Consider the following 23,852-nt stretch of genomic DNA (forward strand, 5'->3'; position numbering starts at 1 on the left):
TCTCTCTCTCTCTCTCTCTCTCTCTCCTCCCTCCCTCCCTCCCTCCCTCCTTCCCTCCCCTCCTCCTCCTCCCCCCTCCCTCCCTTCCTCCTCCTCCTCCTCCTCCTCCTCCTCCTCCTCCTCCTCCTCCTCCTCCTCCTCCTCCTCTCTCTCTCTCTCTCTCTCTCTCTCTCTCTCTCTCTCTCTCTCTCTCTCTTTTTCTCTCGGTGTGTGTGTCCAGTTTTGCCCAAATTCTTTGTGTGCCTGCTTGCCTGTATGCCTGTCTGTCTCTGAATGGCCTTAAACTTCTAACCTCCCTGCCTCTACCTCCCGAGGGATGGGATTACAGGCATGCTGGGGTTGGAACCTAGGACTCTGTGCATGCTAGGAAAGTCTCTGCCAACGTAGCTACATGCTCGGAAGCAGTGACTCTAGGTTCTGATGCCTTGGATTTCCAGCCTGGGTCTGTAACACTGCCCAGGTAGCTTCGCCTCTCTGCACCTCCATGTCCTCAGCTGTCCTGTAGGAGAATCGTGCCTGTTATTTGCCATTGTCTTCATCACTCCTTGCATCGCCCAGTGCAGAGCACAATAAAAGGGCCTCATTTTCAGTCTATAACGATTTTCATTCTTTCTTTTTGACGTTTCTGCTCCAGCTTCATGCTTCTTTCACATTATTTTCTTTATCTTCTCTGCTTCTTCCTTTTCCACCCTGTCGTATACACACACCTAATTAATTTCTTTTTCATTTACTTATTTACTTATTGTTGTGGTGCTAGTGGTGGAATGCAGGGCCTTACACATGCTTGGCAGGGGCTCTACCCCTGAACCACACCCCCAGCCCCTCAATGGAAGGTTCTAGGCTCTACCACTAAGGTATGCCCTGAGCCGTTGGTTTTTTGAGATATGGCCTTGCTGTATTTCAGTTCACAGTCAAACTCACAATCCTGCTTCAGCCTCCTGAGTGCTGTTATTACAGGTGTAAGTTGTCACACTCTTTCTGTTTCTTACCTCCCCTTGTCTCTCTGTTGCTGTTGTCTGTAACACCTGCCCTTTCCCTCCATCTGGGCCTTGACCAGTACCTCTCCATTTTACTACAGGATCGCAGAAGTCGCTGGCTACAGCCCTGATGACCTGATTGGCTGTTCTGCCTACGAATACATCCATGCACTGGACTCTGATGCAGTCAGCAGGAGCATCCACACTTGTAGGTGACCAACATGTCCCCAGGCCAGAGCCAGCTGCTGCATGATCCCACCTAACAGCAATTCCCAATCTCCTGAACAGAAAGCCCAGGGTGTTGTGAGACTCCTGCCCCCCGGAACCCCAAATGCTAGGGCCTGCATTTTTGTCTTCTATGACCTCTCATCCCTAATTCTAGCTTCCTGAGCTTTCTGTCCTCAGGTGTCCCTGCTAAGACACTGACCCCCATCCATCCTTTCCCCAGTGCTGAGCAAGGGCCAGGCAGTAACGGGACAGTATCGCTTTCTGGCCCGGACTGGAGGCTACCTGTGGACTCAGACTCAGGCTACAGTGGTGTCAGGGGGACGGGGCCCCCAGTCAGAAAGTATCATCTGTGTCCACTTCCTGATCAGGTGAGCAGAGGGTGTAATGTGTATAGAGGGATGCATTGGCAGACCTGTGCTTTGTGCGTGTATAAGAAAGTGTACATGTGTGCCTGTGGGGAACACATATGATCATATGAATGCACATATGCATCTGTGTGTTCTTTTTTAGTTTTGTTTTTCAAGACAAGGTTTCTCTAAGTGACCTTGACTGTCTTAGAACTCTATGTAGACCAGGCTGGCCTCAGACTCACAGAGATATACCTGCCTCTGCTTCCCAAATGTTAGGATTAAAGGTATGTACCACCAGGGCCCCTTGCTAATTTTTTTAAAAAATTATTGGTGATAGATCAATGGGTTGAAGAGGTTGAAGAGATGAGTTAGCAGATAAGAGCACTGGCTATTCTTCCAAAGGACCTGGGTTCAATTCCCAGCACCCACATGGTGGCTCACACCCATCTGCAACTCCAGTCCCAGAGGATCGGGCATCCTCCTCTGTGGATGCTGCACATGCATGGTGCACAGTCATATAGGCAAGCAAAAATCCATACACATATAAATAAATATTTATTTTGCTGGGTGGTGGTGGCGGCAGCACACACCTTTAATCCCCGCACTGAGGAGACAAAGACAGGCAGATCTCAGTGAGTTTAGGCCAGCTGATCTACAGAGTGAGTTCCAGGACAGCCAAGGCTGTTACACAGAGAAACCCTATCTCAAAAAAACAAAACAAAAAACATTTGTTGGTGTTTTGAGATAGGTTCTCATATAGGCCAAGCTGGTATCAAACTCATAGCAATCCTCCTGCCTTGGGCTCTCGAGTGCTGACTAGGTCCAGACCAACAGTTCCTTTCTCATGGTGACTAGTGGTCTGGAGAATGAATCAGCCACTGTTTGTTTATCTATGTGCCAGCTGGGGGACTTTGGGCTGTGTCCTGTTTGGGGGGTTATACAAACAGCCGTTATAAACATTCGCAAGTGGGATCTTGTGAGAATGAACATTTTCATTTCTCCTGGGTAAGCATCTAGGAGGGGAATGCGGAGGTCATATGTTTCCATGACAACTGAACTTTCTAAGGAACTGAAAACTCTTCTCACAGTGCTGTGCCATTCTGCTTCCCTCCAGCAGAGGGAACCCCAGTGCTCCCCATCCTTGCCACATGTCATATTGCTGCATATTTTCACTTTAGGAATTCAAATTGCTAAAGTCTGGAGTAGAGCACCTGCTTGGAATGGCCCAGTGAGGGGCTGGAGAAATGGCAGGGGTTGGGGGGTAGGAGCTGAGCTCCTGCATAGAATCTCTCAAAACAGCTGGAGATTTGGCTCAGGGGTAGAGCCCCTGCCTAGAATCCCCCAGTGAGGGGCTGGGGTTTGGCTCAGTGATAGAGCCCCTGCCTAGAATCCCTCAGTGAGGGGCTGGGGTGTGGTTCAGTGGTAGAGCCCCTGCCTAGAATCCCCCAGTGAAAGGCTGGGGGTGTGGCTCAGTGATAGAGCCCCTGCCTAGAATCCCCCAGTGAGGGGCTGAGGGTGTGACTCAGTGGTAGAGCACCTGCCTAGAATCCCCCAGTGAGGGCCTGAGGGTGTGACTCAGTGGTAGAGCCCCTGCCTAGAATCCCCCAGTGAGGGGCTGAGGATGTGGCTCAGTGGTAGAGCCCCTGCCTAGAATCCCCCAGTGAGGGGCTGGGGTGTGGCTCAGTGGTAGAGCCCCTGCCTAGAATCCCCCAGTGAGGGGCTGAGGGTGTGGCTCAGTGGTGGAGCCCCTGCCTAGAATCCCCCAGTGAGGGGCTGAGGGTGTGACTCAGTGGTAGAGCCCCTGCCTAGAGCACACTGGTCTAGGCAGAGACATTCAGTCACACGTTTAAAGTCACACAGCTCAGACATGGCAGAGCTGAGATTTGAACCCAAGATGCTAGCTTCAGAGTTCTTGTTCTCAACCTCTGTGTAGTGATGCTTAACTAAGAGGTGTCTGTGGACTGAATAAGTGAATGAGCTCCATGTAGTCTTCATGCATATACATGACACAAAGTGCATAGAGGTGTTTTTGGGTTTTTTGGTTTTGGGTTGTTTTTTGATTTTCGAGACAAGGTTTCTCCGTAGCTTTTTTTGGTTCCTGTCCTGGAACTAGCTCTTGTAGACCAGGCTGGCCTCGAACTCACAGAGATCTGCCTGCCTCTGCCTCCCGAGTGCTGGGATTAAAGGTGTGAGCCATCACCGCCCAGCTGCATAGAGGTTTTTGTGCATGTCCTTTTCCTCCAAATACAGGTATTCCTCTATGTCTGTGCGTACCAAGTGTGTGCCCGTGTCACTATGTACATTCTGTCTTTCAGGGGGATAAAGCTGGCCACCTTAAATTGGTATGTCCCCAGGATAGGCTTAGGAGGGTAGAATCATAACTTCTCCAGGAGCTGCTGGGAGCACCAGATGTACTTGTGTTCTGCCCTATGGGATGCTTTTGCTAATGAAATGCAAATGAATGCATGGTCCTCAACCTCAGATCCACTCCTCCAAAGCCAATTTACCCAGCCAGCCTTAGGGTTGTCTCCAGAGCCAGAGACTGTGGGATGGGAGGTGCGGGGGACGAAAAAGGATGTATTTATAAACCTGTTCCCTTGAGGATGGAGATGTCTATGAATAGAAGCTTCTCAAATAAATGCTTATTCATAGAAATATAGCTATGAATTCTTCATATTTGGAAATGTAATGAAGAATATGGGTTTGGCATTTTTTTAAGTTTTTTTGAGACGCGGTTTTCTGTAGAACATACCAACATCAAATTCACTATGTAGCTAAGACTGATCTTGAACTCCTGACCCTCCTGCCTCTGTCTCCAAAGTCTTGGGATTACAGGCAGTAGCCATCAAGCCCAACAAATTCTGTTTTATTTTGTCTTGTTGAGACAGGGTCTCATGGCAGTAGCTCAAACCAGCTTCTCAAACTTCCTGCCTCTCAGCCTCCCAAGTACTGGAATACGTGTTGGCTGCACCACTCCAGGCTTTAAGTTTCTTTTCAACACCACTGCAGGAGCAGCCTGGAGGAGGGTTTGCCTAGCGTGCTTAAGGTTCTGAGTTCAATCCCCAGCACAACAAATAAACACATAGATAGATAGATAGATAGATAGATAGATAGATAGATAGATAGATAGATAGATGCCTTTATAGATTGAGTCTCCCTTATCATAAATTTGGGAGTAAAAGCATTTCTGATGGGCCAAGGATGTGCTTGCCTAGCATACACAAAGCCTGGCATTCCCCCTCGGACCCCATAACCTGAGCATGGTGGTATGTGCCTGTAAGCCCAGCACTCAGGAGGTGAAAACAGGAGAATCAGAAGTTCAAAGCCATCCCTAGCTTAGGCCAGCCTGGGCTACACAAGACTCATCTCAAAACAAGCAAAATAAATCCTGGTAAGAAAGCAGCAAATTCCCTTCCCTTTAACTCCTAGATGATAATACCTCTGTAGGAAGACATGGAAGAGCAGCCACCTGAGCAGGAAGGTGGGCAAGGACACTCTCTGACTCCCACTGTTTTTTCTCCTGCTTCCCCCCTCCCCCACAGCCGGGTTGAAGAGACAGGAGTGGTGCTGTCCCTGGAACAAACAGAGCAACACACTCGCAGACCTTCTCAGCGGGGTACCTCCTCACAGAAGGGTATCCCTGGCAACAGTCTAGGTATGGATCAAGGCCATTGTTTCCTGAGGACCCCTAGAAGAAAGGTTAAATGCATTCACATGGCAGACAAGGCCCTGTGGGACCGTCTGCTGCCTCTCTTCCTGTCACTCGCCCGCCAAACCACACTGATTTCCTTTCGGCACTCAGGGCATGCCACACTCTTTCCCTTCACTGCCTCCCCTTCCCCCCACCCACCCCACCCCCCCGTGCCGTTTCTCTGCTTAGGATGCCTTTCCTTCCAGTCCTCCCTACATCCAAGAGTGAGGTGACTGCATGAGCTTCTTGTCGCCTTCTCTTCCTCCCACTGTGGTTCCCTGTCGCTCACACTTCCCTACTCCTTGGGGGTGAGGTGCATGCCTCCAGCCAGTCTTAACACACAGGAATGCAATGGCCAGACGCTGTTTGCAGCCACTAAGCCCCTCCCCAAGGACCCTCCAAGGCTCCATAGCAATCTGATTGTGAAATGGCCTAGAATGAGGCCTTTTGGCCACTCCTCTCTAACAATAAACACAATGGCCATCCTCAGTCATCCTCTAGGCTGAGCACAGCAGAGCAGGGGTTGGCCCTCAGCCCTCGGTAATCCCACTATGTTCTGTTCATCCTCCAGACCCACCTGCTCCCCGGATTCTGGCCTTCCTGCACCCTCCGGCCCTGAGTGAGGCCTCCCTGGCTGCTGACCCTCGCCGTTTCTGTAGCCCAGATCTGCGCCGCCTTATGGCACCCATTCTGGATGGGCATCCCATAGCCGCCACCCCCAGCACCCCACAGGCTACACGTCGACCCCAAAGTCCTCTTCCGGTAAGCAGTGTCATGTCCCTGAGCACACAGAACTCATTCTGCTTGGGCTTCTGACTTGAGTCTTGCTGTCCTCTGTTCTCATGTCTCCATCTCAGAGATGAGATGGGTTTCTCTAAGACCTAAGTTATAAGGTAAGTACGGTGGCACACACTCAAGATCCCAGTACTTGGGAAGGAGGATTGAGTTCAAGGCCAGGCTTAGCTATGTAGTGAGTTCCAGATGAGCCTGGAATGAGATCCTGTTCTAGTTTTGTTTCTGTTGCTGTGATAAACTGTCCTGACAAAGGGAGGTGGAAAGACGGCTCAGTGGTTAAGAGCGCTTGCTCTTGCAGAGCACCAGAGTTTGGGTCCCAGCATCCACATTGAATGGCTCACAACCACCTGTAATTCCAGCTCCAGAGAATCCAGCAACCTCTTCTGAACGCTGGGCATCTGCATTCATGTGCAACTCAGGGGGAAAAGGGTTTATTTTGACTCGTAATTACAGGTTTTATTTTATCACTGCAGGGAAGCCACAACGACAGGAGCTTGAGACAATAGGTCATATCACATCTAGAGTCGGGAGCAAAGGGAAATGAATGGATGTATGCTCTCTTGTGCCCAGCATCATTTCCCCATGCAGTTCAGGACCCCTAACTAGGGAATGGTGCCTGCCACCCACAGTGGGCTGGGTCTTCTCACATCAATTAAGTTTAAATTGTGTGTGTGTGTGTGTGTCTACATGTATATGTATGTGTACCACATGTGTGCCTGGTTCCTGTGGTAGCCAGAGAGGGCATCAGAAGCCCCAGAACTGGAATTATTGGATAGTTTTGAGCCACCATGTGGATGTTCAGAATCAAACTTGGATCCTCTGGAAAAGCAACAAATTGTCTTTCTTTTCTTTTCTTTTTCTTGTTGTGGTTTTGTTTTGTTTTGTTTTTGTTTTTTTGGTTTTTTGACCGAGTTTCTTTATATAATAGTCCTGGCTGTACTGGAACTCACTCTGTAGACCAGGCTGGCCTCGAACTCAGATATCTGCCTGCCTCTGCCTCCTAAAGGCTTGCACCACCATCACCCTGCGCAACAAATTTTCTTAACCACCAAGCAATTTCTCCAGCCCCTACCTCAATTAACTAATTAAGACAATCACCCACAGACATCTCCACAGGCCAATTCAACGTAGACAATCCCTCTTTCTAGGTGATAGTGGGTTGTGGCAAGTTGACAAAGCTAACCATCACAGAATCTGCCTCAAAATGATAGATAGATAGATAGATAGATAGATAGATAGATAGATAGATAGATAGACAGACAGACCAAGAATAATGAGACACGCCTGTAATCCCAGAATTTAGGATAGGAACTGGAGGCAGGAAGAGCCTAAATTCTAAACCCTCCCCAGCTACATTATGACAATGTCTCAGAAAAACAAAAGCAAAAAATAAAACAACAACAAAAATAAGCAAACAAACAAAACCACCTTTGTTTGTATTGCTCTTTGATCCCCTGCAAGCTCCAGTTTAAAAACTCCTACCTCCATGCCAAGATCTTAATTGTGAACACTTCCAGACTCAATCTCTGGTGTTTCTGCTCTCTTTCCCTCCAGGCTGATCTCCCAGATCAGTTGCTTGGGGGCTTAGAGAATGCATACAGACTCTCCACTGCCAGGAAAAACAAGACTGTGGAGAAAGATCTAGATAAAGCTCAGGTGAGTACTGGCTTAGAGGAGTCAGTTTATCTGACTTTACAAAAGGGTGATAGGATGGATGGATGGATGGATGGATGGATGGATGGTGGGTGGATGGATGGATGGATGGTGGGTGGATGGATGGATGGATGAATGGTGGGTGGATGGATGGATGGATGAATGGTGGGTGGGTGGATGGATGAATGGTGGGTGGGTGGATGGATGGATGGATGGTGGGTGGATGGATGGATGGATGGATGAATGGTGGGTGGGTGGATGGATGAATGGTGGGTGGGTGGATGGATGGATGGATGGTGGGTGGGTGGATGGATGGATGGACCAGTAGATAGAATGATTGATAGACAATGGAATAGATAGACCATTGTTTCATTGACCAAAGATGGGAAAGGGAAGACAGAAGGACAGGGAAGGGAAGAGAGAGGGAGACAGAAAAAAAATAGATAATGACAGAAACAGATAAGGTAAGAGAGAAAGACAGAGGCAGAGGGACAGAAAAACAGACATCCAGATAGAGACAGAGACAACGAAAGACAGTGAGGGAGCGAAGACACTTGGAGAGACACAGAGACAAAGAAGGGGAAAGATGGAAGGAGACAGACAGGGAGAGGGACAAATGAAGGATACAAAGAGAGACAGGGGTTAAGAAGAGACAGATGAAGAAGGGGAGAGAGATAGAGTGAGAAGAGACAGAGACAAAGAAATAGATACAGAGAGATAGGAAGAGAGAGAGACAAAGAAGGGAGAGATAGAAAGGCAGGACTACTGGCAGAGCTGGAGAGACACGGTCAAAAACACAAAGACACAGAGACAGAGAGTGCCGCAAATGACAGCTGCCACAGCTGTCATGCCCTCCAGCTAAATAGGAAGGACACACAGCATCCTGTTCTGTGGAAGGGGACTGTGCCCAAGGAGAATCGTTGAATCACCTTAGGAACTGACTAGCACACAGTCTTTGTACCCATTTGAGAGAGAGGGCAGGAAAAACAGCTCTTCAGGCGGACCACTCAGAGGACCCTCCCCCTGCTCCACCCCAGGCCATAGCCCCTGTTATAAACTCCCTCCTGCCCCCTTTCAGGATCCTGACACTCTGGACTTGGAGATGCTGGCTCCCTACATCTCCATGGATGATGACTTCCAGCTCAACTCCAGCGAGCAATTGCCCAGGACCCACCGCAGACCTCCTGGGGTGGCCCGCAGACCCCGTGCTCGGAGCTTCCATGGCCTGTCGCCCCCCATCCCTGAGCCCTCCTTGCTGCCCCGCTGGGGGAGCGATCCACGACTGAACTGCTCCAGCCCCTCCAGGGGGGATCCCCCTACAGCCTCCCTAATGCCTGGAACTCGGAAGAGGTGAGCCACAGTGAAAGAGGGATATAACACAGGCAAATGGAAGATCCCTGCCCACTCTCATGCATCAGCCCCACCCCTCAGCATGCTTCCCGTCTCCACCTCTCCTGCCAGGCCTTCCCCGCATATGCCAGTTTTATTGCAGCCTCTGTAGCCTTTACATGGAGCCCCCTACTGGAGCCCCCTCCTGCTCTCCCCACTTACCCAACTCCCACTGCAGCCAGGAATCAATCACTGGGACACATTTACATATGAATTACTGACACTTTTTGTTTTAATGGGAAGAAACTGGGGCTGGGAATATAGCTCTTCAGTAGAGAACTTGCCTAGAATTGACCAAGCACCTGCCTGAAACCCCCCAGTGAGGGCCTTCGGGTGTGACTCAGTGGTAGAGCACTTGCCTAGAACCCCCAGTGAGGGTTTGGGGAGGTGGTTCAGTGGTAGAGCCTCTACCTAGAATCCCCCAGTCTGGATACATTCAGTCACATGTTTAAGGTTACAAAGCTCAGCCTCTCACTAGGGGATTCTAGGTGCTCAACTACTGAGTGATAACCCCAGTCCCCTCACTGATGGGTTCTAGGCAGATTCTCTAGTGCTGACCTTTATTGCCATTGTGGGGTGATGGATGGATGGATGGATGGATGGATGGATGGATGGATGGATGGATGGACGGACGGTGAGATGGATGGTGATGGATGGTGAGATGGAGAAAAATTCAGTGAATGGGTTGGTGAGTAGGTAAGTGGATAAATGAATAGATAAAATATTAACAGATGAGTGAATGGTGGCTGGAGGTGAATGGGTGATTAGATGGATGGATGAATATGTGGGTGGAGAGAAGGACAAATGGAAAGATCAGTGGCTAGATGGGTCTTGAGAGAGTTGATTAATCAGTAGATGAATGGAAGTATAGGTGGATCACCAGATGAAGAAGAAGAAGATAGAATGATAGCTGGATGAATGAGTGGACAGATAGGTGAGCAGATGGGTGGATAGGATGAGTGCGGAAAGGAATGCACGGATGGATGAATGGATAGATGGGGGTGGGGAGAAGGTGAATGAAGGTTCATGTGTGGAAACTTAGGTCACAGCGCAGATGAATAAGAGGATGGTTGGTGGGTGGATGGGTGGATTGGTAGGCATGCATGTAAAGGACTAAACATTTGTTTGGGAAGACCATTGGCTTCCAACAAGGGTACCAACACTTGCCCAGGTTTGTTGTATTTTGAGTCTTGCCTGTGTCTCTGCAGGGCCCTGGCTCAGAGCTCAGAGGACAAAGGGATGGAGCAGCTGGAAACAAAGCCCGCCAAGCGGTCCCCCAGCCTGGAACCTGGAAGCTTCCGATTGCCTCCCCTCAGCCTGGTAGGTCTAGGAAGTTGGGGGTGGAGGTTCTGCTCTGAAACTAGCAGGTTTCAAACCCGTGTTTCATAGATGGGAAAACCAGAGAGGACCAGTGGCTGGCTGAAAGTCAGACAAAGTATCAGTGGTCCGGCTGCAGACAGGACCTGGATCCTCTTAAGTCTGCTAATGGGCATGAAATGACTTTGCAAATACATAGCTATCACTAAGAAGAGAAACAAAGTTGGTCAAGAGGAATGAGGCAGTTCATCGGAGGAGGAGGAATTGTCTCTGCTTCTATGGTCCCACTCCAACATGAGACAGCCTAGGATCTGGAGTACCACTGCAGAGTTTAAAGAATAAACATTGAGTGTGGTGGCCACGCCCATAACCCCAATGCTAGAAAGACTGAGGCAGGAGGATTAGCAGATTGAGGTCAGCATGAACTACATAATAAGATCCTGTCTCAAAAAACAAAGCAAGAGAGGCTAGAGAGATGGTTCAGTGGTTAAGAGCACTGATTGTTCTTCTAGCGGACCCAGGTTCAATTCCCAGCACGCACATATCAGCTTACAACTGTCTCTAATTCCAAGATCTGACACTCTCACACAGACATACATGCAGATAAAATACTAATACATATAAATTAAAAATAATTTTTTAAAAAAATTAGCAACAAAAGTTTTTTTAAAAAGCAAGATAAACATTATTCTGCACAATGAGCAAAATCTGTTTTTTGTTTGTTTGTTTGGCTGGGTTGTTGTTTTGTTTTTTGTTTTTTTTTGGTAAAGCCATCTTGGATTGTATGACTTCCACAATGCCTCTGTCTAACACCTCCCTATCTCCCAAAGAACTCAGTTCCAGGGTCTGCAAGAAATGTTTGCATATGAAGGGTGTGAGTGATAATATCAATAGCTCTTCATTACTGTGTGCTCATCCTGGCTGCAATAAGTATCTCACAAGATTAACTTATTTATTCCTTTGAGTACACTTTAATATTGCTTCATAATAACAAATATTGCCAGTCATGGTGGCACATGCCTTTAATCCTAGCACTCAGGAGGCAGAGGCAGGTGGATCTCTGTAAATTTGAGGCCAGCCTGGTCTACAGAATGAGTTCCAGGGCAGTCAGGGCTACACACAGAAACCCTGTCTTGAGTAATGCTTACATAAATCAATGTCGTCATTATGGTGAGACAGATTACATGGAGGAAATTAAGCAGCGTGATCAGTCCATCTCGGTGGCACACCCAAATGGGATGCTGGGAAGAAGTTAACAAGCTTGTGGATGGTGTGAGGACAGTGCAAGCGAGCCCACGCTGCTGCAGCATTAGGGCCAGCACTAGCCCCTAGAATTAAGGCCTAATGCCTTCTGGAGTGGGACATAGCCAACCATAGCAGGCAAACAGCTAGAATGCCACCTTCCTCCTCCCACCTGCTAGGGTGGTCCATCATCTGAGTACAGCAGGAAAACACAGCAAAATTGCACAGCAATGGGATCAGCCTCTTGGGTCACAGAGGAAGGGAAAGGTGGGAGGACCACCCAGAGGACATCTAGAACGGTGGTTTTTCCCAAAGTCTCTTGGATGACTAGTACTCACCAGACTCCAGTTAACTGCTGCACCATACTGTCTTGTCTGACAGGTGATGGTGGTGGTTATGATGATGATGATGATGATGATGATGGAGCTGTTGCTGAAAACAGTGATGGTAGTGATAATGCTAATGAGAGTGATGGTGCTGATGGTGCTACTGCTAATGAGAGTGATGGTGCTGATGGTGATGATGCTGATGAGAGTGATAATACTGATGGTGATGATGCTGATGAGAGTGATAATACTGATGGTGATGATGCTGATGAGAGTGATAATACTGATGGTGATGATGCTGATGAGAGTGATAATACTGATGGTGCTAATGCTGATGAGAGTGATAATACTGATGGTGATGATGCTGATGAGAGTGATAATACTGATGGTGATGATGCTGATGAGAGTGATAATACTCATGGTGATGATGCTGATGAGAGTGATAATACTGATGGTGCTAATGCTGATGAGAGTGATAATACTGATGGTGATGATGCTGATGAGAGTGATGGTGCTGATGGTGATGATGCTGATGAGAGTGATAATACTGATGGTGATGATGCTAATGAGAGTGATAATACTGATGGTGATAATGCTAATGAGAGTGATAATACTGATGGTGATGATGCTGATGAGAGTGATAATACTGATGGTGATAATGCTAATGAGAGTGATGGTGCTGATGGTGATGATGCTGATGAGAGTGATAATACTGATGGTGATAATGCTAATGAGAGTGATGGTGCTGATGGTGATGATGCTGATGAGAGTGATAATACTGATGGTGATGATGCTGATGAGAGTGATGGTGCTGATGGTGATGATGCTGATGAGAGTGATAATACTGATGGTGCTAATGCTGATGAGAGTGATAATACTGATGGTGATAATGCTAATGAGAGTGATGGTGCTGATGGTGCTGATGCTAATGAGAGTGATGGTGCTGATGGTGATGATGCTGATGAGAGTGATAATACTGATGGTGATGATGCTGATGAGAGTGATGGTGCTGATGGTGATGATGCTGATGAGAGTGATAATACTGATGGTGATAATGCTAATGAGAGTGATGGTGCTGATGGTGCTGATGCTAATGAGAGTGATGGTGCTGATGGTGATGATGCTGATGAGAGTGATAATACTGATGGTGATAATGCTAATGAGAGTGATGGTGCTGATGGTGCTGATGCTAATGAGAGTGATGGTGCTGATGGTGATGATGCTGATGAGAGTGATAATACTGATGGTGATAATGCTAATGAGAGTGATGGTGCTGATGGTGATGATGCTGATGAGAGTGATAATACTGATGGTGATGATGCTGATGAGAGTGATAATACTGATGGTGATGATGCTGATGAGAGTGATAATACTCATGGTGATGATGCTGATGAGAGTGATAATACTGATGGTGATGATGCTGATGAGAGTGATGGTGCTGATGGTGCTGATGCTGATGAGAGTGATAATACTGATGGTGATGATGCTGATGAGAGTGATAATACTGATGATGATGATGCTGATGAGAGTGATAATACTGATGGTGATGATGCTGATGAGAGTGATAATACTGATGGTGATAATGCTAATGAGAGTGATGGTGCTGATGGTGATGATGCTGATGAGAGTGATAATACTGATGGTGATGATGCTGATGAGAGTGATAATACTCATGGTGATGATGCTGATGAGAGTGATAATACTCATGGTGATGATGCTGATGAGAGTGATAATACTGATGGTGATGATGCTGATGAGAGTGATGGTGCTGATGGTGCTGATGCTGATGAGAGTGATAATACTGATGGTGATGATGCTGATGAGAGTGATAATACTGATGATGATGATGATGATGATGATGATGATGATGATGAGAGTGATAATACTGATGGTGATGATAATGACGATGATGATGAGAGTGATTATGCTAATGACGGTGATAGTACTGCTGATACTAGTGATAGAAGTGATATAGATGGGGCTGATGATGCTAAAGATCCTGTGCTGTGGTTGATGCTAATCATGAGAGTAGTGAAGCTGCTACTGATGCTGGTGATGATGTCATGGTACTGATGATGACATTGATGGTGATGCTGACGCTGATGGTGACAGCTCCGTCTCCCTAACTTCCCAGAGTTTTCTTCTGCAAGGTCGACAATTCCCAGGGAACCAGCAGGATCCCAGAACCCCACTCCTGGATTCCCATGAGGCCTTGGGTGAGTCACAACAGCTTGGGTATACAGAAACTTCAAGTCACTTCTACTCTGGATGGTTCCACAAATGATTAACAGAAGAATGGAACTGCCGGGCGGTGGTGGTGCACGCCTTTAATCCCAGCACTTGGGAGGCAGAGGCAAGCAGATCTCTGTGAGTTCGAGACCAGCCTGGTCTACAAGAGCTAGTTCCAAGACAGGCTCCAGAGCTACAGAGAAACCCTGTCTTGAAAAACCAAAAAAAAAAAAAAAAAGAAGAAGAAGAAGAAGAATGGAACCATCTCAGGGGTAGGTGAGGGAGGGTAACTTAGAGTTATTTTTGCTGTGATGAAACACCATGACCAAAAGCAACCTGGAGAGGAAAGGATTTATTTCACTTCCACACTATAGTTCATCATGGAGGGAAGTCAGGGCAGGAACTCAAGCAGGGCAGGAACCTGGAGGTAGGAGCTGATGCAGAAACTGTGGAGGGTGCTGTGCTGCTTACTGGATTGCTCCTGTGCCTTGCCCAGCTGCTTACTTTTTTATTTTCCGTTCCTTTTCTTTTCTTTTTTGAGGTTTTTTGTTTGTTTGAGACAGGTTTTGGAGCCAGTCAAGACTGACCTTGAACTCTGCCTTCCAAGTGCTGGGATTAAAGGCTTGAGCCACCACCAGCCCAGGGATAGCCCCAACCACCATGGGCTGGGCCCTTCCCCATCAATCATTAATTAAGAAAATGTCCTATAGCTGGATAGTGGCCCATACCTTTGATCCCAGAACTCAAGAGGCAGAGGCAGGTGGATTTGAGTTCAGGGCCAGTCGGGTCTACAGATCAAGTGCAGGATAACACAGAGAAACCCTGTCTCTAAAAACAAAACAAGAGAGAGAGAGAGAGAGAGAGAGAGAGAGAGAGAGAGAGAGAGAGAGAGAGAGAGAGAGAGAGAGAATGTCCTATAAGCCTTCCTAAAACCCGATCTTATGGGGGCATTTTCTCAGTTGAGGTTCTTTCCCCTCAAATGACTCTAGCTTATGTCAAGTTGACACAAAACTATCAAGTACAGAGGGTGCCATCAGGTAGCCCTTCCTTCCCTCTTCTCAAGTCCTGTGGAGAGAAAGAAAGACCCTAAGGAGGGTAAGAACTTACCACGGCTACCCCTTGGGGTGGACCCAGAGAGAGCTCCACACCGAAGCTTGACCTAATTGAAGTAACCCCACAAGGCAACTCCCAGCCACGTGGCTTTGGGACAGCTGCTATAAAGCCTCAAGTCCCAACTGTCAGTGGGAGTTTACGAATACAGTTCTTACTGGAGGACCTGTTTGGACAAATGAACTTATGGAGATGCTGCATGGACAGAACCCACCCAAGAACTGTTGTATAGTAAGTGCTGAAGGAACAGGAACACCTCCCCTTGTGACTGCAGGGTGGGGCAGTGCTGGTTCTGCAGCCTTCGGCTCCTTTGTCTTTTTATGGTAATCCTACTGTGCTGCGATCAAAAGCTTTGTTTGTCTTTTTATGGTGATCTTACCTTGCAGCGATCAAAAGCTTTGGTCTCACTCGAAACTTCAAGTGAGTCCTGAGGATCAAACTCAGTGGTCTGTTATCACCCTCCATTATGTGGCTTTTAAGGACAGAACTCAGCCAGTCAGGGTTTGCAGCAGACACCTATACCCTCTGAGCTATCTTGCCAGCAGGCCTCCCTGCTTTTAGATGCAGGTGCATATATAGGGTGCTAATTCTCTCCTGATTGACCTTCCCTTTTTCTGCAGGACTAGCTCCCTCGCTGCTCTCTCTCTACCAGCCTGAGGAAACTACCCAGCCCAGGAACCACATCCCACCAGCGGCAGGCTTGGCCCAGGCCCACTGAGTCAGCTTTCTTCCCAGATCCCTTCTTCTACCCCAGAGAGGACTCAGCCACACTCCACACCAGCAGCTCACATCCAGGATGGGGCCTCTCTCCTCTGAGTGCCCCCCAACACCCCCGGCCAGCCTCAGTCCTACCTCAGACCCCCCCAACCCTCTGCCTTCACCCATTCAGGGGATTCTTGGATTATTTGCAGCTCAGTGACCTCTGGGAGGGGGTGCATAACCCCCTCCACCTCCTCTCAGGACTTCTCTTGGGATTCTCCATAGTTGGTTACCTCACTATCCCTTTCTCTGACTCTGCTTTATTTGGGAGAATAAGGGGTTGGAAGAATCAGGGATTTGCCTCTGATCCTGGCCCCATGGAGTTTGGACAACCAAAATCACATTTTTTGTTTTTTGTGTTTGCTTTTGCTTTCCTTCTATCAGCTTTACTTTATCCTTTTCACAATAATTCTTTCGGGCACTCTGCATTGTACAGGGTTCGCAGCAATGTAGGACTGCGATGTCCCCCTCTTCAGTGGGTGGCAAAGGTGGGTAGACTCAGGGTCAGACCTCACCCCCAGCTACTTGTGGAGTCTCAGCCTCCCAAGCTGCCACCCAATCTGCCTGCTATTTCTGCTCCTGACTTCCTACCAGCACCAACCTACCCTAAATAATGTCTTCATTTATGATCTTCCTGTTTTAGGTATATCCAGCAACTTCCTCTACTTAGCAGATGCATAATCTCCAACCTTTCCTGGATCTAGAATACTTGACTCCTACCTTCACTGTTTGTAGACTGTACAACCTCTAGCCTTCCCAGGTCTTAGGCTGTACCACTTTCCATCTTCCCCGGTTCTAGACAGCAAGACCCAGGGCCTTTGTATCTAGACTGTGTAGCCCCTGGTCTTTGTTGGTTCTAGATTGTATGCCCTTGGGCCTTCCCTGGTTCTAGAGGCTTGTGGACTCTCTGGTTCTAGAGTTTCTACTTCCTTCTAAAATGCACAATCCATGGACTCCATATCCTTCATCCTTTCCCGTTTCTAGACTGTGAGGCCTATGGCCTTCCTTGGATCTAAACTGTGCCACCATTGGTCTCCTCTGGATCTAGGCTTATGGCTTCTGGCCTTCCTTGTTATAGACACTGTGGCCTCTGGCCTCCATGGTTCTAAACTGTGTTATTCCTGTCTTCTTCAGTTCTAGACCATGCAACCTCTAGCCTTCTCTATTCCTAGTCTGTACGTTCTCTGGTCTTTAACTGGTTCTCAAATGCACACCTTATGACCCCACTGTGGTTCTACACTGTGCCACTTTTCTGCCTTTTCTCTGGTTCTAGAATATAGGCCCTCCAATCTTCTGTGGTTCTAGAGCTGTGGTTCTCAGTCTTCCTAATGCTGCAGCCCTTTAATACAGTTACTCACATTGTGGTAATCCCAACCATGAAATTATTTTTGTTGCTACTTCATAGCTATAATTTTGCTACTGTTATGAATCATGTAAATATCTGCTATGCAGAATATCTGATATGCAACTCCCAAAGGGGTTGAAACCTACAGGTTGAGAACTGCTACTCTAGACTATATCTGTGAACATCTTTAATTCTAGGCTACGCTGCCTCTAGTCTTCATTGGTTCCAAACTGTATGACCACTAGCCTTCTCTGACATTCCCTGGTTCTAGATTTTGCTATCATTGACTTCCCGCTGGCTCCAGACTGCATCACTTACACCATGGTCTGCTACAGTTTCTTCAAACTCTTCTAATGCCAGATCTCATAGTCTTCAGCTCTTTCTTGGACTGGCTTTCACAGCCCCCAGTTGTGTCTGTTTTCAAACCTCACAGTGCTTTAAAGGGTGGTTTGAATTACATCATCTGTAAGGCTTTCTGGGTCTAGAGTCTACGACCACCAGAATCCTCTTACTACAAAACTTATCCTGTAATATTCTTCGCTTCTAGACTTCTTCAAAATCCCTGCGATTCCCATGTCTTCTGTTCCCTGTCACTGCAGACTATTTTTGTGTTGTGTGTGTGTGGTATTGAGGATTAAATCCAGGACTTTGCACCTGTTATTCTGCTCACCTCTGCCGGGATTAAAGGTGTGCACCACACCACCCCGCTCCCTATTTTATTTCTTGTTTGCTTTTTGTTTTTTTGTTTTGTTTTGTTTTTGTTTTTAGTTTTGTTTGTTTTGGTTTGTTTTGGTTTGGTTTGGTTTTGGTTTTTTTGTTTGTTTGTTTTTCAAGACCGGGTTTCCCTGAGTAACAAACAGTCCTAGCTGTCCTGGAACTAGAGTGGCCTTGAACTCACAGGGATTCACCTGTCTCTCCCTCCCAAGTGCTGGGTGGGATTAAGGGCGTGAACCACCAATGCCTCCTGCCTCATTTCTTGTTTTGAAACAGGATCTTGTTCAAAAGCTCGGACTAACCTTGAACTCACTCTTTCAAGGTAGGCCTTGAACCCAAGTCCCTTCTGCCTAGGCCTCCCAAGTGTCTAGGAAGTTGAGGCCTTTGAGACTGAGTTCAGTTGATCTTATAATTATGATCCCTTCTTGTTTCTGGAGCCCACAACTCCAAACTTCCGGTAGGTACCAGTCTTTCTCATCTGTAAGATATTTGGTTTCAAATCCAAATCTCATTTCTAGATCATTTTGGTTCCAAACCTCACGATGCCTATCTTATTTCTCTCCAAGTTTCTGCACGCAAGAATTCAAGAACTGCTTTCCCCCAGTAAAGAAGGGTAAAGCAAATTTTACCTCTTGAACTTAGAGCTGGCTCTTCTGGAGCCAGACACCATGTGCCCAATCTCTTGGGTTCTAGATTTCACTACCTCCACCATCCCCAGGTTTTAGACTATGCAAACTCTAGACTTGAAACTTCCAGAATTCCCTGATCTCAGATAACTGAGCTTCAAATATCAAGCCAGGGGGTGATGGTACACACCTTGAATCTCAGTCCTTGGGAGGTAGAGACAGGCAGACCTCTCTGAGTTGAATCCAGACTGATATACAGAGTGAGTTCCAGGACAGCTAGGGCTACTCAGAGAAGCCCTGTCTTGAAAAACCAAAACAACACAAAGCAACAACAAAAGAAAAACCTTCTGGATTTTGTTGTTGTTTTGACAGTGTCTCAAAACTCAACATTAAATTGCCACGTGGTCAAGAATGACCTCACCCACCTCCCAAGTGCCGGGATTACACTCACGCCTGGTTGTGTGTGGTGCCAGGGATTGAACCCCGAATAGCATGCATGCTAGGCAAGTACTCTACCAACTGAGCCACACTCTGCCTCTGTAGATGTCCTCTGATTCTAGACCTTAGGCCGTGAGTTCCTTTGGTTCTAGATGCCACAGTTGCCCAGTCCTCCTGACTTCAGATCTTATGACTCAAATTACCCTGAATCTAGAACACATCTTGAAAATAGCAGCTGAAGCCAGGCGATGGTGGCGCACGCCTTTAATCCCAGCACTTGGGAGGCAGAGGCAGGCGGATTTCTGTGAGTTCGAGACCAGCCTGGTCTACAGAGCTAGTTCCAGGACAGGCTCCAAAGCCACAGAGAAACCCTGTCTTGAAAAAAACCAAAAGAAAAAAAAATCAGCTGATAATGCCTTGCCTTATATATTTCTCTAGTTCTAAACCTTAGATACCAATTCTTTTTCATTCTAGATTGTAAGATCCCAAAAATCTCTGTGAATTCTAGAGTTTAGTTTTTGAGTTCTTGGGGGCGGCAGGATTTCACTTAGCTCAGGATGGCCTCCAACTCACACCATAGGCAAGGCTGACCTTGAACTTCTGATTCTCTATCCTCCTCCACGTCTCAAACGCTGGGCTTGCACGTGTGCACCATCACACTCACCTTATGTGGTGCCAGGGATGAAGCCCAGCTGTGTATGCATGACGAGCAAGCACTCTACCAGCTGAGACACATGCCCTCTCCCAGGCCTTTTCTAATCCTACCGTGACTCATAAATCACCGGGCTGGGCCTCTAGCTTCTGATCCTACTTCTTCGGTTTCTAGAACGCAACCTCCAAATGGGTTTGTTGTAGAATGTTTCTTGTTGTAGAATCTAGAATTCACTCTGAGGTTTTCTTGGTCCAAGACCTCATATCCCTTGACTCTTTAGGTCCAAATCTAATCATCTAGCTCTGTTCTGGGCTTCCTGGCCCTCGTTGTACGTGTCCCAGTTCTTTCCTTAACTCTCAAGTCTTCCCATTCCAGATCCTATGCTCATGAACTTCATGTTCAAGGCCTTCCTATCTCATAGCCCTAAAAATTTTCTACTCTAGCATCTCTTTCACTCCTCACCCCAAGCCTCCAGGTATGCACTTAACTTTTCTCCAGACCTCTAAAGACCTGGGCCTCCCTCCTCTCCTTAGGGGAATCCATAATCCAGCCGCACAGGCACACGCACAGCCCTTGCTGCTTATCTTGGGGTGGGGAGAGAGGGCAGGACCCCTCAGCTGTCTCCCACCAGCTATGCACCCTCCTTACCTGCAGCTCCCTTTCTACAATGGTGCTACTCTTGGTCTTCCACAGAAAAAGGCTCCCCTCTCTGTCCCATTCATGACTCTATGGAAGGCGCCGCTCAATCTGTCTTATCAAGAGGTGGCCTGTTCAGGTGCTACAGGGGAAAGGGTGTGAACCTTCTCTCCTATCATGGGGCATGGGTTTTGTGGGTTCTCAGTGGAAGGAACTGTCCTGGGTAGGAGAGAGGAAGGACACGGCCCAGCCATGCTGGCTCTGAAACCCAAAAATGTCTCCAAAACCAGCATAAAGACCTCGCCTTGGTAGGCCCCAGAGAGACGTGTGTTGACTCATCTGTGGGGTTGCTTTGAAGGGTGTGGGTGCACCATGTAGCTGGTATCCATTAGCTGTTTGTCAGAGACTATTGTAGGCCATGCTAGCCTCAAACTCACTATGTAGCCATGGATAACCTTCAACTTTGATCCATCTGCCTCCACATCTTAAGTATTGGGATAATAGGGGTGTACCACCACATTTGGCATCCATGTTACTCTCTGATGTGTGTGTGTGTGTGTGTGTGTGCATGCGTGAGTTGGGATGTGGGTGCCATGCCATATGTGTGAACATCGATGGACAACTTGCAGGAGCTCGTTCTTACCTTCCACCGTATGGATCTTGAGCATCAAACTCTCAGTTCATTGGGCTTGGTGGCAGCATCTTTACTTGCTGATGCTTCGCAGTAGCCTGTGAAGTTTGTTTAATTCAGGGTCTTATATATCCCTGACTGGCCCTTCACTCACTGTGTAGCCAAGACCTTCTGATCCTCTTGTCTTTATCCCCCTAGTGCTGGGATTACAGTCATGCTTCACCAAACCTGTTTTATTTGGTACTGGGGATTGAATCTGGAGCGTGTTGCGTGCTCATCGAGCACTCTACCAATCGATCTACATCTCCAGCCTAGCACTGTGGTTTCTTTTTTAATGTCTGTGTGGTGTTGCGATCCTGCATATGTGTGTGGGACTGTTTAGCACAGCAATTCCAGAAGAGTGTATGTGTGTGTGTGCGCGCGCGTGCCTGCCTGTGTGTCTGTGTCTGCGTGGGAGACTGTGAGTCTGCAGGTTCCTGCGTGGGAGGGTGTGTCTGTTCTGTTTCGTCTCTGTCCGTGTCACTCTTCTATCCCTCTCCCTTGTTCCTCACAGGCAAGAAAACCTCTTTCAAGTAGTTGCACTTGCTGTGCCTCCTGCTCTGAATGTCTTTCCTGAGGAAGTACCTTGGTGGGTAAAGTGATTGGCTAGCATGCACAAAGGCCTGGGTTTCCTCCCCAGCATCACATAACAGGGCACGATGGCATGACCTATAATGCCTTCACTTCCTAGCTGAAGGTGGGAGGGTTAGGAGAACAAGGTAATCTTCAGCTGCCTGCTGAGTTTAAGGCCAGCTGAAGCTATGTGGGACCTTGTCTTAGAAAAAGTCTTTCTCCCCCATGCTCTCATTTGCTCAACGGACTCATACTTCAGACCTCTGTTCAACACTCCTGCAGGAAGCCATTCTTGCCTCCCCCAGTTGGAGAAGGTTCTTCTAAACCTTCCGAAGTCCCCTCGTTCCAGCCTATTTACTCTGTTGAACTCAGACTACCTGTGAGGTTCTCAACATGGAGCGCACTTCTCTTCACCTCTCAGTGAAGCACTGTAACTCACATGAACTTTGCATTGGGTTGGAGATTTCAGCTGGGAAAGAGAAAGAGGGAGATCAAAGCAGGGTCTTACTCTATAACCTAGGCTGACCTGGAACTCACTATGTGCCTCAAGCTGGCCTCAAACCCATGGCACTCTTTCTCCCTCAGCCTCTCAAATGCTGGGATTGCAAGCGTGAGCCTTCAAGCCGGGCTTCTCTCAAACCTCTGCATTTATGCACAGGCCTCACGATTATCTCCTCTTTACAAAGGAAATAACAGAGAGGGTGATGGCTTGCCCAAGGCCACAGAGTCTCAGGAAAAGTCTGAGCTGGATTTCAAATGTATTAGAACAGATACTGCCTCAAAAAAAAAAAAAGTAAAAAAAGATTCACTACCCTCTGATTTCACTGGCACTGCAGAAGCAGTCAAATAGGAATTAAGTGCTGGGGACTTAGATTCAGATTCAGACCTTCAGTAAGACTTTTCAGGAGTAAATTCCTGTGACCTTCAGTGTCCACACATGTAAAATGGACATGACAACAATACCTACTTTCCAGGGTGATTGTTGGTTGTGGCCGGGGTGGAGGTGGGGAAGCACTTACAGAGTCTAGCCTAAGAGGAGTTCAAGAAGCTAGAATTAGGAAGATAGGCAGTAGGTGAGCTCTAAAGGGAGTCAGCAGTGTGGTCTGGAGATGTCATGGCTTCCCATCAGAAAGATTTTGGGTGTTCTCCTAAGGGAGTTGGAGCCATGAAAGGCTGGGGCGGCTGCCAGCCTTACAGTGTTCTAGCAAGATGCCTCTGACTGCCATATGGAAGGTAAACTGGAGGAGGGAGGAGGAACATAAGTAAAGCATCCGAGGAGGCTGAAGCTGTGATCCAGGCAAGGGAAATGAAGACAGCAACCCGAGTGTCATTTAAGAGACTCAGTTGCTGTGGTTGGTTGTGTTTGCAACAGGGTCTGATGACCTCGAACTAGAAATTCTGATCCTCTTGCCTCCGAGTACCAAGTCTTCAGATTACAGAGAGATTACATCTTTCAGCCTGGTTTTGTGGTGTTGAGGATGGAGCTCAAGCCCGGAGGATGCTAGACAAGTACTCAACCAATTGAGCTACATCCTTAGTCCTTTAAAAAGATAGTGCTGGGGCCTGACATGATGCTGCAAGCCTTTGATTCCAACACTTGGGAGGCAGAGGCAGGTAGATCTCTGTGAGTCCAAGGCCAGCCTGGTCTACACAGCAAGTTCCAGGCCAGTCAGGGCTTCATAGTGAGACCCTGTCTCAAAAAAATAAAAATTATTTTTAAAATGTTTTTGTTGAGCCCAGAACACGACACAACTGATAGTTGCCCAAGACTTGAAAAACCGGGACGCCCTGCTAATAATCCAGAAAGGCTGATTTGGAAAGTTCGAGCTTTATTTGGTTTCCTTGAGGAACTACACATTTTCCAGAAGGGTCACAGGGGCGACAGGAGGGAGACTTGTTCAAGGTCACAAGAGTAACAGGCAGCACCCAACTCCGGAACAGGTTCCCGGTTGGGCAGGGTGCTGCCATGAAAGCAGCCCCACCCGCCGATGGCATCGCAATCCTGTCACCAAGTCTAAACGAATCCTGGGTCTCTAAGACCCAAGAAACTTCTGCTGCCTCAGAACTAACTTTGGAAGCAGGCGCCCTCCCAGCCATCCACCCCCAACCCCAGCACTCCCTCCCTCCTCTTT

General features: G+C 47.7%; 1 protein-coding gene across 4 annotated transcripts in view; it reads left to right on the plus strand.

The window, feature by feature from the left end:
- The window catches only part of Hif3a (hypoxia inducible factor 3 subunit alpha), a 29,071-nt gene extending 12,993 nt beyond the window's left edge, over positions 1 to 16,078 (plus strand). For 2 of the 4 annotated variants that reach the window (XM_075990516.1, XM_075990525.1), the window contains exons 7-15: positions 1,079 to 1,185; positions 1,426 to 1,573; positions 5,098 to 5,210; positions 5,818 to 6,008; positions 7,596 to 7,697; positions 8,773 to 9,044; positions 10,292 to 10,403; positions 14,103 to 14,184; positions 15,928 to 16,078. In XM_075990516.1, the coding sequence (XP_075846631.1) occupies positions 1,079 to 1,185; positions 1,426 to 1,573; positions 5,098 to 5,210; positions 5,818 to 6,008; positions 7,596 to 7,697; positions 8,773 to 9,044; positions 10,292 to 10,403; positions 14,103 to 14,184; positions 15,928 to 16,025 (1,225 nt within the window). In that variant the 3' untranslated portion in view covers positions 16,026 to 16,078. The remainder of the gene's footprint in view (positions 1 to 1,078; positions 1,186 to 1,425; positions 1,574 to 5,097; positions 5,211 to 5,817; positions 6,009 to 7,595; positions 7,698 to 8,772; positions 9,045 to 10,291; positions 10,404 to 14,102; positions 14,185 to 15,927) is intronic. The other 2 variants (XM_075990545.1, XM_075990535.1) reach the window with 2 other exon arrangements.
- The last annotated feature ends 7,774 nt before the right edge of the window (positions 16,079 to 23,852 follow it).

The sequence above is a fragment of the Microtus pennsylvanicus genome, chromosome 1 (genome assembly GCF_037038515.1).
Source record: "Microtus pennsylvanicus isolate mMicPen1 chromosome 1, mMicPen1.hap1, whole genome shotgun sequence".
NCBI lineage: Eukaryota > Metazoa > Chordata > Mammalia > Rodentia > Cricetidae > Microtus > Microtus pennsylvanicus.